The 18,920-nt window shown below is 33.4% G+C and overlaps 2 protein-coding genes across 2 annotated transcripts; one reads left to right on the top strand and one right to left on the bottom strand.

The window, feature by feature from the left end:
* Positions 1-3,307: 3,307 nt before the first annotated feature.
* On the bottom strand, positions 3,308-4,972 carry LOC144555550 (uncharacterized). Its single transcript, XM_078303935.1, has one exon. The coding sequence runs from the start codon at positions 4,845-4,847 to the stop codon at positions 3,501-3,503; it is 1,347 nt and encodes a 448-aa protein (XP_078160061.1). The 5' UTR covers positions 4,848-4,972; the 3' UTR covers positions 3,308-3,500.
* Positions 4,973-13,387: 8,415 nt separating this feature from the next.
* Positions 13,388-14,509, top strand: LOC144555238 (uncharacterized). Its single transcript, XM_078303501.1, has one exon. It carries the CDS (start codon positions 13,388-13,390, stop codon positions 14,507-14,509), a length of 1,122 nt encoding a protein of 373 aa, XP_078159627.1.
* The last annotated feature ends 4,411 nt before the right edge of the window (positions 14,510-18,920 follow it).

Here is an 18,920-nt window from a genome sequence, read left to right as displayed (position 1 = left end):
TTTAAAAAAAAAAAAAATCCAAAATATGGTTCCTAGGTTAGAAGAGTTTTATTTGGGGGAGAGATCGAAGAAAAGTCAGTGTGGAGTTATTTCATGTAAATTGTTTACAAGGATAGAACTAGAAAATTTAGATAGAAAATTAAAATTTAAAATGCATAATATATGATCAACACTTAAATCCAAGTGTTCAAGATAAGAAACAACAAACAATGCTTAGTCTTGAACCATGCGCCACAATAAATCTATCCATGTAGGCCAATGAACGCACCTAATTTTTTTTTTTTTTTTTTATACTAATGATTGAGATGAGGAATCCCAAATATCAGGGCAATTATTATTATTATTTAAAAAGGTTAATAGAACGTGCATTAAAAATTATTATTTTTAAAATAAGAAAACGCAGCCGGTGCTATTTTTCACGGATTCAACTCCTGTTCAGACTTTCAGTACTGTTGATGGGGAAAGGTGTAGGTTCGATGCTCATCAGACCTAATTTGGTTCCGATGGACAGATCTACCGTCTAATTTGTTTCAAGATTTGTGCGCACGTATTTTAAAAGATTCCCTCGTGCAGTATTGGAGAGAATGTGAATTCGTTTTCCACGCGAGTATACAAGGGATCTAGCTCCTCCCAAGTACTGTAGAGGATCCTCCTCACTTTACGGTTTGAGATGTAATTTCAGTTAGTTTGGGATTTGGGGCGGGGGGGGGGGGGGGGGGGGGAGGGATTTTCTTTTCAAATAATGGAGAGGATGTGATTCGAGTATATCTGATGTTGCAATTGCGTGTAATGCATAATTATGTTGCTAAATATATGATGGCGACTGTTAATGTAAGAATTATCACCCTTTAGAGCATCTACATTTATAAATTTTGACTGAAATTAATTTAAAAATTGAAAAAGGAATTATCATATATCCAAAAATTATTTTAATTACTTTTAGCGTTCAAAAATTGAAAAAGAAATTATCATATATCCAAAAATTATTTTTTAAAGTGAATAAGCGAATAAAAATTAATATTTTTGCCAACATTACACTTTGAAAACAATTTCATTAATAGAAATCTTTGTATTTATGAAGTTATCACACATTTCTGAAATTGCAAATAAAATTGACACCTAAAATTTGTAATTGAAAAATATATATTTCCTTGGCGGTAGTATCCAACAAGCGTCTTTTTAATTTTCATATTTTTCCATTTAATTATTGTTACCTTATTTTTTATGTCGCCAAATTCATATTTGAATTGATAAAAACTAGATAAATAAAAACCGAAACTTATTCATTGAGTGTGTGTGTGTGTGTGTGTGTGTGGGGGGGGGGGGGGGGGGGGGGGGGTAGGGGCAATTATTTAATTTAAGCACGGGAAATCTTTTAATTCGAAATCAGAGCAAATTGTTCTGATATTTCTATTGCTAAATTAACAAGATCGATGTTGCAAATTTGTATTCTAAGAATATATTATTCATAACACAGTTCTACGAGTTGATTTGAATTGGTAAACATAGATCTTCATATAAAATTTGAGTCTGACTTGTATAACATCAATGTCATTTTAGCCTATATAACATCAACTCCAAAATCTATCGAACCGACTTCAAACGGTGAATTCAAACTGTTGAAACCGATCTATTTCATTAGTTGTGCATTTAAATCCAATTATAATTTTTCAAATTTATTTAGTATCAAGTCAAGATGTCATATGTGTAAATTTTTAAGTTAATTTTAATACATTCATATTTCAACATTTTTACCCACTTAATTTGATACTGAAATAACTCAAAAATATATAAAAAAAAAAATTACATTTAAACACATTACTCATAAAGTAAATCGGTTTGATTGGTTTGAATTAGTTGTTTGAAATCTATTCAATCAATTTTAAAATTAGTTAAAATCATTAACATAAAATATTATCAAGTGTTCCTATAAAAAATTCCGAAATTCGCACGAATCCCTCTGGATTGCACTTTTTATTTTTATTTTTTAAACTCTACCTTCCATTAAAATAGGACTATCTTTCAAAAGAAGTCCACAACATCCATTATAGTCTTGAGTCTCTGATAATGACGTGTCAACTGTTCATTGGCTGTTTCTCTTTTGAAGTCCACCAAGTTCTCCACTTGTCAAATCAGGTGCTACCACTTCAGCAAAGGTAAAAAACATCAGTAAGAATCTCAGGTGCAAACCATTTCAAAAAGTCATGATCTGGATTAAGAAATTGGAAGCGATTTTGCATACGTCCCTCCAAAGCCCAAATCCTAAAATTTGGAATTATATTCCAAGTTACAACCATTTCTCTATTTGTTTACCCACTCCTTAACTAAATCAAAATTATCTCTTCTTAAATTATAGAAATTGTTGGCTAACTATTGATTAAGAAAAACCCCATGGATTAACCTTTCCTTTCCAATGTAAGCCGATCGTACCTGATGAAGGCATCAAGGCCCGTTGATTCATTCTACTGTTCAATTAATTAGTAATATATTCACGATTCTCTATTTATTTACTGTTATGTTTTCTTTTCTTTTATAACAGGAAGAGACAGAAGAGCTTAATTCGTACCAGGATGACACTGTCAGAGTGTCAGATACCAATATAGTACTGGTCATATCATGCGCTGCCATAATAAAATAAGTGTTCTCTCGTCTTCTCTTCTCTTCTCGCCAAGGAAAAAGTCGTGCGGACAGTCCATTGTACACTAATACCTATCTGGGCCAAGGTTACTATTAGTGTACTATATTTTTAAGCCCCTTTGAATGTTAAAGAATCTTTTTTCAGGCTGTTTTTAATCGAACTTGGAAAAAAAATGGGGGACAAATCGATACCCAAATAGAAGGCAAAAAGAGATGGATAAATTGTGCCAAATTTCACAACAGAGCAGTAATCAGAAAAACAATGCATTGAGAATGATGATACGGTACCAACGAGATGCAGGAGAATTTAAATGTTCCGACATGCCACTAATAAATTGAACAAAATAAGCCCACAGAAAGACAATCCACGTGCTTTCACAAAATCAGGGACATAAATGTGATCAAAGTACAGAGTCCATATATATGGATCGGGGATTAACTGCTACATGCAGGTACCAGCAATAAGCATGGTATTAACTTATAAAAGAAAAGGGGAAAAATAATTAACAGTTTTGAGTTATGAGATGTAAGATGAAAGATGAAGTCTAATAAATGGATTAGAACCTCTTAAGCACATGTTAATGTGTTAAGACGTACTGTTAGCCTTCTTTCTTCAATCCAAAGAAAAAAGAAAGTATAAATATCTCCATCAAACTTCTATATATAAAAATAAACCAAACAAAATTTGACCCTCTATTAAGAAATTCAAGTTATTTCCTTCTTTACAATAAAAAAATAGAAGGCAAATCCTATATTCTTTCTATCTCAACATAATATAACAGAAAAAGTAAGTAATAACAAAGAAAGAATTGAAGAAATAAATAAAATTTAATCGCTTGTGTTGAGGAATTGTGGAGCTTTTTTCAGCTTCTTTCATTATTATTTGTCTCCAACTGCATCGACGGTATAAGAGGTGGCCTGAGTGCACGATCACCTCCATTAGTTGCCCCCATCTTTAGAGAATTCGGAAAAATGGGGGACCTATCACCATTAATTTTCTCATCAAATCTGGCCTCATTGGGCTCAACTTTGGGTGAACAGGAAAAACTCTGACTATTCTTCATAAATCCCACTGAGGCGCCATCTCGGGGTGGCGGTACCAGTACCCCCCTCTGCTCCTCATCAGTTGTTGTTGTATAAAACATTTTATCCCCTATGTCGTAGAAGTTTCTGGTTCTCACCTCTTGGGCTAGTGAGCAAGCCCAACAAAATTGCCACTGAATGTAGTCTGTCACTGACGATCGGCCACAACAGTAGGGATTTCCTGGCAGTTTAAATCTTTTTCTCATCTGAATCCTCCAAAATCCCCCATATAGCAATGCGAATATACATAACACAATTCCTGTTATCCCGACAACGTATCGTACTGTGACATCGTCTATTTTAAGCGCAGTTACGGTAAAAATTAGTAGTGGCCCGAGGAGTAACAACGCGAATGATAATATGTGCACGTACATGTTTCCCATGCCTAGCCTCTTCAAGTTCCAACCAAAGACGCAGAAGGTGCAAAGAGACGAGAGAACGAAGACGGTTAGGTCATCCCAACAATCAAAAAGCCCGCCAATCCACTCGGGGCTAGTCACCACAACTGTTCGATTGTAAACCGGCATGAGCTCAGTTTGATCAAGTTGTGGTACAGAGGAGTTATGGTTTTCGTGCTGAGACTGTCTTTCACCATGTTCATTGTCTTCTAATGCTAGTTCTCTCTGCCTACCAAGCGGTCCGAAACGGATAAACAACCTCGCTATAATCAGGGCTGCTATCCCAATTATGTATCCAAGATTAAGAGGCCAATCTGGTCGGTTGTGTCTATTATAAGCCCAAAAAAGCGCACAACAAAAGTACTGAGAGAAACATGTTAGATGGAGAAGAAATACCGCAAATAACATGCACGCCCTTTCGTGTGGTTTTGGCCAATTGCCCTTCGAGTAGATACTCCTCACATCTTCTCTATCTTGTGGCCGCCATCTTAGAATAAGTACCATATGGTGAAAAATTCTCGGGTGTCGAAACACACACATATAGGTAAATAGTGCGTTTAGTATTTGATTTATCACCTCGTTCCATTCTGATCTAGTTGAACTGCTTGGTATTGCGCTATTGAGAGCTCCGATCGATATTAAACCGAACAATAATAGCCCGATTGCAACAGCTAACAACCATAGAAACAAGGCAATTTTGGATGGGTCCTTGATCCATGAATGCGGCATTTGGTGAGGGTTTGGTGAGTTATTATTACACTTCAATTGCACAAATGTTGCTCAATCATCTGAATTGACAGAAAGAACAGGTAAATGGTGTTAGAATTTTAGCTAACAAAAAAATAAACTTTTGTAAGAAAAACAAGCAAAAATTAGCTAAAATTAAAGCACTAGGAAAAATTGAATAGATATAATGACGAAGTTCATTTTAATTCTCCAGTTAAAAAGCAGGAATTAAAAAAAAAAAAAAAAAAAAAAACTTAAGAACTTACTAGCTAGTAATTGAGGCTCAACTTGATGAATTAATTTATTGACGAAGACGAGAATGCATGTAAGAGGTGAGAAGGAGCGGAGGCACACATGCAATTTTGCAATGAATTATGGTGGTTTCGTATTTAATTCTTTGGGCAGAACTAGTGACATTATATAGGGAATTGAAATTGAGGCAGGCCGTATATGAAACAGAACTGTCACCTTAATTCTCTGCATGCAGTAAAGGAAGAACTTAACTTGGTGTTGGTGGCATGGGGGTGGAAAGTGGAAAGTTAATTAATTGGGAATTCACTGGAAAATCCAGTCAGATAAACTCTGTTTCAAAACATAGAAATTATTAAAACGTGGTAGAGAGAAAAAAGGAGTACTTTAATTTTCTTCTATATCTATCTGAGATATCCATCCATGCATACAAGAGAGAGTAGGGATGCATGTGGGGCCCAATGTCACTCGCTTTGAGAAAAAGTCTACTACTTCACAAGAATACCTTGAATCGTTTTATATTAGATGTGGACTTGGACTTGCATTTTGTGACCGTGTTGCATGTCAAGTTGTTAATGCAATCAACTGGAAAATGGTCGTTTCTGGTAAAGCTGATCAGTGCTTATATTATTGCATGCTACCTGTCCCATATGGATTTAACCATATCTTATGTGAATAATATCAAACGTTTTCTTTAGAAAATTAATATAGTTTATTATCTATGCGACTATACCCAATTATATATTCAACGATCAACATTGATGTCCGGTATCAGAGTTGATCCAAATTCATTTTGGATGTGAAGATCAATTATAATATTAAGAAAAACTATTCTAAAAAGTTATTATGCTACACACATAATTTGAAAGTCGCTAATTTGACGGTTCGGATCGGTCGTTTGGACTTTCAAAATAAAAATATAGCGTGAAATAGAAACGCGTTTTATTTCACAACTCACCGTAGCCCATCTCTCTCTATATATATATATCCAGATTTTTAATGTACATAAATTGCAAAACTTCCTTAATTATACTTTTAAAAGAACAGCTTATAATTTGTTCGAGTCCGAAGTCACTAACAACAAACCGTGTGTTGCTATGATCATTATTGTCATGTTAGATATAACAATTATTTTATAGTCTCAATGAAATCTGAGGCTACACCTCCAAAAATAAACAAAAAAACAAATTCATAATCAACACTTATGGTGTTAATATTAAATTATGAGGTTTCAATTGCGGGCGTGGTTTTTTTTTAATTAAACCAAATACTAATTAAGAATAAATTTATAATATGAATGAGAATCAAGGTCATTTAATTAATTTATACAATATTTTGTATGAAAATTAATATATTCAAAAAATGAGGAGAGTTTCAATGCCTCATGCCTTTCATGCCTCATATTTTATATTTTCGTTTTCAAAGGCTAAATTGTCAATCCGAACTGTTCAACATGATATCCATACTAAAATATGGTTGGGAATGAAATTTTATAATTTTTGAAAAAATTTAACTATTTTTTAAGATGGGTAGAAAATCGAGTTTTTTAAAAATACCCAAATTTATAAATATTTTATTAAAAATAACAAAGGTTTGGGGGAATTTTTAAAAATACCTAACCCGCGGAAAAAATCCGCGGCCTGGGATTTTTAAATTTTTTTTAAGAGATTATGTTGTTCAGTTTGTTTGGAATTTAGATTATTTTGAATTGTTAAGTTGGAGGTTTATATGAATTTTATTTGTATGAATTGTTAAAGTTAGAGTGCTTTTGAGCCCAATTTTGCACCTCTGGTTCACATAGCGAAACATTTTCAAAAATCATGAAAATTGACCGACATGTAGTCTGGACATCGTAGAGCAAGACTGTGAAGTTTCATACAAAATCTCAAAACAGATCGGGAGATGTAATCTCTAAAAAATTGTCCGAACTGCTGAAGGAGTGTTTCTGAGCCCAACTTTGCATCTCTGATTAACATAGTAAAACATTTTCAAAAATCATGAAAATTGACCGACATGCAATCTTGACATCGTAGAGCAAGACTCTGAAGTATCATACAAAATCTCAAAACAGATCGGGAAATATCATCTCTCAAAATTTATCCGAACTGCTGAAAGAATGCTTCAACGGTAGAGAGAGACGCTGCCCTTCAACGGCGTCTCAACATCTCCTCTCCTCTTCTCCTTCTCTCTCTCTTTCTTTCTCTTGTGCGCAATAATTTAACGTGAGGAGTGAGGAAGAGCGAAAGAAAAAGGTTTGATTTTATAATCTATTTTAATTTAACGTGAGGAGTGAGGAAGAGCGAAAGAAAAAGATTTGATTTTATAATCTATTTCGTTTTATCTATTGGGGTTTTGGTCCTCTGATGATTCTTTTGCTTTTCAACTATTGATCAATCTAGGTTTTCTGAATCTTTTATTTTTATTTTTCCAATGAAAGAATTGTTCTATCAATGCCAATAGTTCTTGATAAAAGTTTGTTATCTTTTTATTGATTCCTGTTCTTGTTTTCGTTTCCTCTTCAAATCAAAATGTTAAAAATCTCGAAATATGAAGTTTTGACTATTTTTTTTCTTCAAATAGAAGATTGGAACATTTGTCCAAAATTTTGGATAAAAATCCGCCATCTTTGAAACCAAATGTTGATAATATTTATTTATTATTATTAATTGTGAGGACTCAGGAGCTTTGCATGCAGCTTCACTAATCACTAGCCAAAAAAGAACAACTCTCAACTCTCTTTGGCCATCTATCAAGTGACCGATCGATCATAAATCAACGAATTGGAATACACGGTTAATTTCTCTAGTCCTTATATATTTAATTTATTCTTGTGCGTCTCGTAAGATCTGATTCTGAGCTGAGGGTACCCATAATTTAATGTTTTTTAATGGATAGGTAAAAAAATAAATTCTATATATATTAGTTTCAAGAATTATTTTCTATGTGAAAAAATTTGGGATGGAAGCAAAATTGATAAAATGGTCACAACAAAACAAATTTGTATCACCAAATACATACATTAAGGACAAATTTGTAGAATAATTAAATTAAGGACAGTTAATCTCGCCCACCAAATACAAACAACGACAATAAACAACTTGCATCACCGCTACAAAAGAAACATATAACAACAACATAATAAGTACCATTGCATGTGCGTTGAGGAGAAATGTTATATATATATATCGTGGGATCATTTGCATCGCAAGTTCATATATGGGTTGGGTGATGATGCCTCGCAGTTCTTAAAATATATATCTCACGTACTTTCCGGTATTTCATACAATATACGCCAACATCATGATATATATATATATGAGTACAGCTAACGCGCTTCCTCTAGCATATTGGCCGAAATGCTTCCGGTGGAAAGTTGAAATTTCAAAATCCAAAAAGTCGATCTGAACCGTTCATCTTCTTCTCCATATTAATATCTGCTTGGAGACCAAATTTTACATTTTTCTGAAATTTTTTACTATTTATTAAGCCATTTTGAAAATCGCTGATCCAACGGTAGCTTCTGATTTTTACTGTTTGGTAAGCCACCGTTGGATCAGCAATTTTCAAAGTGGCTTAATAAATAGTAAAAAATTTCAGAAAAATGTAAAATTTGGTCTCCAAGCAGATATTAATATGGAGAAGAAGATGGACGGTTCAGATCGACTTTTTGGATTTTGAAATTTCAACTTTCCACCGGAAGCATTTCGGCCCATATGCTAGAGGAAGCGTGTTAGCCATACTCATATATATATATATATATAAAATCTTTGCGTTTACCCGTCCATCTTATAAATCATGCCTGCAGTCTGCAAAGTAAATAAAATTCCCCTTGCATCTAGGATAAGCCCTTTGATTCCAATGATAAGGGGTGGTTTTGTATCCTATAAACACCGTATGATGGTCAAGGTTTTCCAGTAGCTAGCATAGTGATAAATGAATTATTCGGAAATAATTTAGAATTATCCGGATCAGAGATCTCAGTTCCACAAAAGAACAATAAAAGAAAAAATATATTCTAAAAGAAATTGGGAAAAATTAGTAAAATTCACGAATTATTCGGGTTTAATTCGGTCAAAGTTTAGTCAACTGAATAATTCGGTATTTGGTTCGGCATCACCAAAAAACCATATTATTCGAATATAATTCATGAATCTTATGACTATGTTAGCTACTAGCTAGCCTATCTATATATACAAAATAGGTCTCCTAAATATCAACAAATAGAAGCCTAGAAGGACATGTATATGCATTTTTCCTTTTTTTAAGTATTAAATAGGGGCATCAAGAATGAGCACTTTTTTATTTACCGAAATAATATAAAAATAATAATGTTCTGGTACTTCGAGTCATCATACCTGAGCGCGTCCCTCAAGTAATTTAACAAAAAAAAACCTTCCAATATTGTCTAACTTTTATTTTCAGCACTAGTATCCAAACATTTAAAACTATGTTTATAACATTTTAAAATATTACTCGCAAACATATAAATCTCTGTCTGAAAGTATTTCTAGATAGTTTTAATTCTCAACTACTTTTGTCTTCAAACAAAAAAATGAAAGATTTTTTTCACCCATTTTTTTTTTATCATTATAATTTATTTTTTCGACGATCCGTGATGAATTTTACAAATTTGAAAATACGAACATTTTATATTCGATTTTATCTTTCAAATAAGATCCATGAAGAAATACTTTTGAGTCATTTTAAAGTCATTTGTTTTTTTTTAAATAAGACTCATGAGCATTTTAAATTTTCAAAATTTTAAATTCTCAGTCTACAACTATTAAAATTTTCAAGGCTTTGTACATGAGGTTTATATGTTTTGTAAATGAGTTTTGTAAATGCAGTGTTATTGTTGAGGTTTATATGCTTTGAAGTGTTATTGTTGAGGTTTAACTTTGTGCATTAGGTTTATTGATAGACCTAAATTATATACACATTCGATCTAATTTTTATTACGAAATAACACCAAATATCTTATATTTTGAATATAAAGTGAATAGAATACACATATGATCAAGTTACTACGTTTGTCTGGTTTTAATTTGCAGGAAATGAAGAAAAATGAAGAAAACTGAAGAAAAATGCTCAGTGCGGACGCACGGTTTGAGATATGGCCACACTAAGTACTTAGATTAATTTGTGGACACGCGCCAATTTGAAAAATGTTTAATAAGCTATGCATCAAAATCCGTATGGACACACGGATTTTGATGCGGCCGAAATCTGGTCGCACATGAAAAATCCGAATCCAGTGCGGGTGGTCTGGACGCACTGTAGCACTATAGCAGCAGTCAGCCAAAAATAGAGCTTGAACTTAAAACGGCAATAACTTTTAACTCGTAACTCCGTTTTGGGCATATGACCACTTTTCGGAAAGCTAGCGAGAAGATCTACCACATGATAAATTAAAAAAATAAATTTGGGATCCAGTGCGGACGCACTTAGTACTTGGACCAATTTTCAGCATCTCAGCACTTCACAGAAAAAAAAAGTCTAAGCCTAGTTCGGACGCACTCACCTCCAGTGCGGCCCGAAGCATCCGCACTGGACCCGCAGACAGCCAGAATTATATGGTTTAATAGTTTTTCTATTTTTAGCGCACCAAGGACGTGTTTTGACAGTCAAATGTGAAAAAGACAATCTGGGAAACAATCCAAATATAGCACCCACTAAGTCCACTCCATAGCCTCTTAATTGCGCGTAACCCTTGGCTATAAAAGAGGAGGTTCATTTCCATTCAAACACACAACTCTCATTTGTCTCCCATGTACCCTTGTGTGTCTCTCCCTCCCTCCCTCTCCCTCCCTCTCCCTCTCTCTCTCTCTCTCTCTCTCTCATTTAGTCTTTTTCTATAAATAGGCACTAGCTAGTTTGAGGTTAACATGAACATCATTGAATTTTACAAAATCATTGTTTTCATATCATTGAATTTTTGTACTTATTTTAATAAATAGTAAAAAAATAAAAAGAAAGTAAAATTTCATCTGCAAGTATATTTTAACATATTCATCATGTTGAACTGTTTGAACTTTGAAAATATAGGATGTAATCCAGTATCACTAATAAATAGTGTAAGTGGATACCTCCTCTAATATAATTACAAATCAAATAAAAAAAATCAAAAGTTTGTTATGGAATAACTAGCGTTTTTGTTCATATAATTACCAAATGATGAAAAAACAATAGTTGAGGAATATAAATATAATTAAAGAATATAAGGGTTATGGCAAGAACTTTTCATATGGGTTATTATTTAATTATTGTGTAATTGGACCAGGGTTGGGCAATTTTCAAATCAGGGCAGGGAGTGTTAAATAGCAATACCGATAAAAACAAAAAAATGAAATCCAGGGGTGGTGAGCAGCTTGACAATTTGAGGGGATCACTTGAGAATCTTTATTTTGGCTATCTTGACAATTTTCTAGAAATAAAGCTGAATTTTAAAATCCAATATTATAGACAAAATCTATGGGTAAAATTGCTATTTGCATATCATGTCTATAAAAATAATAATAGAAGGGGATTTTATGCATTGGAATCAACTCCGCTAGCTGCTCTCTAAATAGGAGAGCAGGACTCTGTTATTAAAAATCTAACCGTTGATCTGTGTTGGGAGTTGTGCATGAAAAAAATTCAATAGTTAGATTTTAAATAACACGGTCCTGCTCTCCAATTTGAAGAGCAGTAGAGTCGGATCCTTATGCAGTATAATATATAGACTTTTTTATGCATTGAACTGTAAACTAATGTATTCAAAGTTCAAAAATTTAATCTACTAAATAAATTATGTGTGTAGCATAATAACTTTTTAGAATAGTTTTTCTTAATATTATAATTGATCTTCACATCCAAAATGAATTTGGATCAACTCTGATACCGGACATCAATGTTGATCGTTAAAAATAAAAATGATTTATTTGGCCTTCCTTCCAAAACTATATATAATTCATGATCGATCAATGGTCGCAAATCAATGTTGATCGTTGAATATACAATTGGGTATAGTCGCATAGATAATAAACTATATTTTCTAAATAGAACGTTTGCTATTATATTCACATAACAAATGGTTTCATATGGGACAGGTAGCATGCAATAATATAAGCACTGATCAGCTTTACCAGAAACCACCATTTTCCAGTTGATTGCGTTAACAACTTGACATGCAACACGGTCACAAAATGCAAGTCCACATCTAAAACGATTCCTGTGAAGTCGTAGACTTTTTCTCAAAGCGAGTGACATTGGGCCAATGAGAACATCCCTAGCTACTCTCTCTTGTATGCAAATGCATGGATCGATATCTCAGATAAATTAAATGTAGAAGAAAATTAAGTCCTCCTTTTTAATTTCTCTCTACCATGCACGTTTTAATCATTTCTATGTTTTGAAACAGAGTTTATCTGACTGGATTTTCCAGTGAATTCCCAATTAATTAACTTTCCACTTTCCACCCCCATGCCACCAACACCAAGTTAAGTTCTTCCTTTACTGCATGCAGAGAATTAAGGTGACAGTTCTGTTTCATACACGGCCAGCCTGCCTCAATTTCAATCCCCTATATAATGTCACTAGTTCTGCCCAAAGAATTAAATACGAAACCACCATAATTAATTGCAAAATTGCATGTGTGCCTCCGCTCCTCACCTCTTACATTCTCATCGATCTTCGTCAATAAATTAATTCATCAAGTTGAGCCTCAATTACTAGCTAGTAAGTTTTTTGTTTTTTGTTTTAATTCCTGCTTTTTAACTGGAGATTTCTTCTAAATTCAAAATTACATATCCCCCGCCCTCCTCTAAAATTCATAATATCATATTTACCATTCTAAATACCAAATGATTTTTCAATTTCACCATGCAGAACCTAATTAATTTAATTTATTTATCAATTTCACCATTGATAATTGTTGTTTAGATTTCATTTTTGCTTGTTTTTCTCACAAAACTTTATTTTTTTGTTAGCTAAAATTCTAACACCATTTACCTGTTCTTTCTGTCAATTCAGATGATTGAGCAACATTTGTGCAATTGAAGTGTAATAATAACTCACCAAACCCTCACCAAATGCTGCATTCATGGATCAAGGACCCATCCAAAATTGCCTTGTGTCTATGGTTGTTAGCTGTTGCAATCGGGCTATTATTGTTCGGTTTAATATCGATCGGAGCTCTCAATAGCGCAATACCAAGCAGTTCAACTAGATCAGAATGGAACGAGGTGATAAATCAAATACTAAACGCACTATTTACCTATATGTGTGTGTTTCGACACCCGAGCATTTTTCACCATATGGTACTTATTCTAAGATGGCGGCCACAAGATAGAGAAGATGTGAGGAGTATCTACTCGAAGGGCAATTGGCCAAAACCACACGAAAGGGCGTGCATGTTATTTGCGGTATTTCTTCTCCATCTAACATGTTTCTCTCAGTACTTTTGTTGTGCGCTTTTTTGGGCTTATAATAGACACAACCGACCAGACTGGCCTCTTAATCTTGGATACATAATTGGGATAGCAGCCTTGATTATAGCGAGGTTGTTTATCCGTTTCGGACCGCTTGGTAGGCAGAGAGAACTAGCATTAGAAGACAATGAACATGGTGAAAGACAGTCTCAGCACGAAAACCATAACTCCTCTGTACCACAACTTGATCAAACTGAACTCATGCCGGTTTACCATCGAACAGTTGTGGTGACTAGCCCCGAGTGGATTGGCGGGCTTTTTGATTGTTGGGATGACCTAACCGTCTTCGTTCTCTCGTCTCTTTGCACCTTCTGCGTCTTTGGTTGGAACTTGAAGAGGCTAGGCATGGGAAACATGTACGTGCACATATTATCATTCGCGTTGTTACTCCTCGGGCCACTACTAATTTTTACCGTAACTGCGCTTAAAATAGACGATGTCACAGTACGATACGTTGTCGGGATAACAGGAATTGTGTTATGTATATTGGCATTGCTATATGGGGGATTTTGGAGGATTAAGATGAGAAAAAGATTTAAACTGCCAGGAAATCCCTACTGTTGTGGCCGATCGTCAGTGACAGACTACATTCAGTGGCAATTTTGTTGGGCTTGCTCACTAGCCCAAGAGGTGAGAACCGGAAACTTCTACGACATAGGGGATAAAATGTTTTATACAACAACAACTGATGAGGAGCAGAGGGGGGTACTGGTACCGCCACCCCGAGATGGCCCCTCAGTGGGATTTATGAAGAATAGTCAGAGTTTTTCCTGTTCACCCAAAGTTGAGCCCAATGAGGCCAGGTTTGATGACAAAATTAATGGTGATAGGTCCCCCATTTTTCCGAATTCTCTAAAGATGGGGGCAACTAATGGAGGTGATCGTGCACTCAGGCCACCTCTTATACCGTCGATGCAGTTGGAGACAAATAATAATGAAAGAAGCTGAAAAAAGCTTCACAATTCCTCAACACAAGCGATTAAATTTTATTTATTTCGTCAATTCTTGCTTTGTTCTTACTTTTTCTGTTATATTATGTTGAGATAGAAATAATATAGGATTTGTCTTCTATTTTTTTATTGTAAAGAAGGAAATGACTTGAATTTCTTAATAGAGGGTCAAATTTTGTTTGGTTTATTTTTATATTTAGAAGTTTGATGGAGATATTTATACTTTATTTTTTTTCTTTGGATTGAAGAAAGAAGGCTAACAGTACGTCTTAACACATTAACATGTGCTTAAGAGGTTCTAATCCATTTATTAGACTTCATCTTTCATCTTACATCTCATAACTAAAAACTGTTAATTATTTTTCCCCTTTTCTTTGATAAGTTAATACCATGCTTATTGCTGGTACCTGCATGTAGCAGTTAATCCCCGATCCATATATATGGACTCTGTAACATTCTTTTCATAAAAGGGAAAATTTCTGATGTACCCATCACAACTTTTGAAATAGCCAATTTCATTTCTCTATGAAATCACCATAATATCTATTTGGAGCTTGCCGCTTCTCTTCTGATCGAGTCACAGTCTGTCTCACTATCGTTTCATTTGTTGTAGGAGACACAACTTTATTGAGACTAGATGGATAATACTACCAAAGTTAGTCCATATATATATTCCCACTCGATTTAATTTCCTTATTATTTTCATTGTGTCTAAGGTACCTCATTATGTATCAAATACAGTAATGACTAATGATAAGGTAGGTGGGTTGGTTTTGTTCTTTAACTTGCAGAACCTGGTGTTATCTTGGCAATCGTCAAAACAGAACATATATATATATATACTTAAAAATGAAATATTGTGCTAAGTGAATGTAATGTAATTAACAACAAAATGGCATTGCAACCATACCACATCAGTATATATAATTAATTAACAACAAAATCAAACACAGTCTAGATGCTAGATGCGGACGTTACTTCAACAGCTTGTTAACTATTCGTTTATTCCTGATGCAAAAAATTAAGATCCAAAAATATTACTTGTATTATAATGAATTTTATTTTATTTTATTATGCGAGCGCATGATATGACCAGTACTATATTGGTATCTGACACTCTGACAGTGTCATCCAGTTTACTATTTTAATGGGATAATTTTCTATGTGCCCCTAAAGACATCTTTAATTTCTTATTTACCCTTCAAGAATTGAATTTATCTTTTTTGCCACTTAACTATTTAACTCTTACCATCATTTCTTATAAAAAATCTTGATTAACCTTTGATTAAGAAAAACCCTTGAATTAACCCTTCATTTTCATTTTACATTTACGTTGAGATCTCTTAATTTGGAGCAAGAATCCTGGTACGAATTAAGCTCTTCGTCTCTTCCTGTTATAAAAGAAAAAGAAAACATAACAGTAAATAAATAGAGAATCGTGAATATATTACTAATTAATTGAACAGTAGAATGAATCAACGGGCGTTGATGCCTTCATCAGGTACGATCGGCTTACATTGGAAAGGAAAGGTTAATCCATGGGGTTTTTCTTAATCAATAGTTAGCCAACAATTTCTATAATTTAAGAAGAGATAATTTTGATTTAGTTAAGGAGTGGGTAAACAAATAGAGAAATGGTTGTAACTTGGAATATAATTCCAAATTTTAGGATTTGGGCTTTGGAGTGACGTATGCAAAATCGCTTCCAATTTCTTAATCCAGATAATGACTTTTTGAAATGGTTTGCACCTGAGATTCTTACTGATGTTTTTTACCTTTGCTGAAGTGGAAGCACCTGATTTGACAAGTGGAGAATTTGGTGGACTTCAAAAGAGAAACAGCCAATGAACAGTTGACACGTCATTATCAGAAACTCAAGACTATAATGGATGTTGTGGACTTCTTTTGAAAGATAGTCCTATTTTAATGGAAGCCAAGGTAGAGTTTAAAAAATAAAAATAAAAAGTGCAATCCAGATTCCAGAGGGATTCGTGCGAATTTCGGAATTTTTTAAAGGAGCACTTGATAATATTTTATGCTAAAGATTTTAACTAATTTTAAAATTGATTGAATAGACTTCAAACAACTAATTTAAACCATTCAAACCGATTTACTTTATGAGCGATGTGTTTAAATGTAATTTTTTTTTTTATATATTTTCGAGTTATTTTAGTATCACATTAAGTGGGTAAAAATATTGAAAAATGAATGTATTAAAATTAACTTAAAAATTCACACATATGACAGCTTGACTTGATACTAAATAAATTTGAAAAATTATAATTGGATTTAAATACACAACTAATGAAGTAGATCGGTTTGAACAGTTTGAATTCACCGTTTGAAGTCGATTTGATAGATTTTGAAGTTGGTGTTATATAGACTAAAATGACACTGATGTACATACAAGTCAGACTCAAATTTTATATGAAGATCTATGTTTACCAATTCAAATCAACTCGTAGAACTGTGTTATGCATAATATATTCTTAGAATACAAATTTGCAACATCGATCTTGTTAATTTAGCAATAGAAATATCAGATCAATTTGCTCTGATTTCGAATTAAAAGATTTCCCGTGCTTAAATTAAATAATTGCCCCTACCCCCCCCCCCCCCCCCCCCCCCCCCCCACCCACCCACCCACCCACCCACCCACACACACACACACAATCAATGAATAAGTTTCGGTTTTTATTTATCTAGTTTTTATCAATTCAAATATGAATTTGGCGACATAAAAAATAAGGTAACAATAATTAAATGGAAAAATATGAAAATTAAAGAGACGCTTGTTGGATACTACCACCAAGGAAATATATATTTTTCAATTACAAATTTTAGGTGTCAATTTTATTTGCAATTTCAGAAATCTGTGATAACTTCATAAATACAAAGATTTCTATTAATGAAATTGTTTTCAAAGTGTAATGTTGGCAAAAATATTAATTTTTATTCGCTTATTCACTTTAAAAAATAATTTTTGGATATATGATAATTTCTTTTTCAATTTTTGAACGCTAAAAGTAATTAAAATAATTTTTGGATATATGATAATTCCTTTTTCAATTTTTAAATTAATTTCAGTCAAAATTTATAAATGTAGATGCTCTAAAGGGTGATAATTCTTACATTAACAGTCGCCATCATATATTTAGCAACATAATTATGCATTACACGCAATTGCAACATCAGATATACTCCAATCACATCCTCTCCATTATTTGAAAAGAAAATCCCCCCCCCCCCCCCCCCCCCCCAAACTAACTGAAATTACATCTCAAACTGTAAAGTGAGGAGGATCCTCTACAGTACTTGAAAGGAGCTAGATCCCTTGTATACTCGCGTGGAAAACGAATTCACATCCTCTCCAATACTGCACGAGGAAATCTTTTAAAATTAATGAATTTGAACCGTTCTTTTTAACTTGGCATGAATCTCAAAGTCCAATAACATTGCTCATTGCGCTAGTCTGAATCTCAAAGCAATGAGATATAATCTCAAACGGTAAAGTGAAGCCCTTCATCTAAAGGAATTCAAATCTAGTGAAGTAATTCAATCTTTGGATTTTAAATTGCGACCGTCCGATTCGAATATATAATAATCTATCCAAAGTGGAGCGCACATATCTCGAGACATGAATTTGAATTGCAAAATAAACTCAAACAACAGATTCAAATCGGACGGTCCCAATCCAAAATCCAAAAATTGAGTTACTGTAGGAATCCGGACCCTCATCAACAGTACTGAAAGTCTGAACAGGAGTTGAATCCGTGAAAAACAGCACCGGTTGCGTTTTCTTATTTTAAAAATAATAATTTCTAATGCACGTTCTATTAACCTTTTTAAATAATAACTAGTTACCTTGTTTGCGGCTACACCGCAAATGTGCAACTGTTCTTTTATTATTGGGTGGATTTTCATTTTGAAAAGTGCATTAATTAAGTAAATATAGAGAAAGTGACTTTTATATATATGCATAAATTTTATTGTATATTTTTTTTTTTGTGGGAACAAAAAAATTAGATGAGATCAGCTAAGACATACCACTTACACAAAATACTTTGCATTCTTGGATCGATGAAAGCTTCGGCAAGAATTGCAGTTTATATATCAGTTTATTATCATTTATTTTTCACAATAATTAAATTATTTCGCTGCATGTAGGACTCACATCAGCGGTACTATTTTTTATAATGTAGGTGAATAGTACCCTCGGATCAGAAAATAGAGAGAAAATATTAAATCTGACACTAATTTTCATTCATTTGTCAAATCTAATTCTAAATTAATAGAGAGAAAATATTAAATCTGACATTAATTTTTGTATCGATAGGTGAAACTGAAATCTCACAAAATGTCTGATAGATATTGGTAATCATGATCATTGGTAGTCAGAACTTTTTATT

The sequence above is a fragment of the Carex rostrata genome, chromosome 6 (genome assembly GCF_964058835.1).
Source record: "Carex rostrata chromosome 6, lpCarRost1.2, whole genome shotgun sequence".
NCBI lineage: Eukaryota > Viridiplantae > Streptophyta > Magnoliopsida > Poales > Cyperaceae > Carex > Carex rostrata.
The sequence above is the reverse complement of the archived record's forward strand: the minus strand, read 5'-3'. Positions and strand labels throughout refer to the sequence as shown.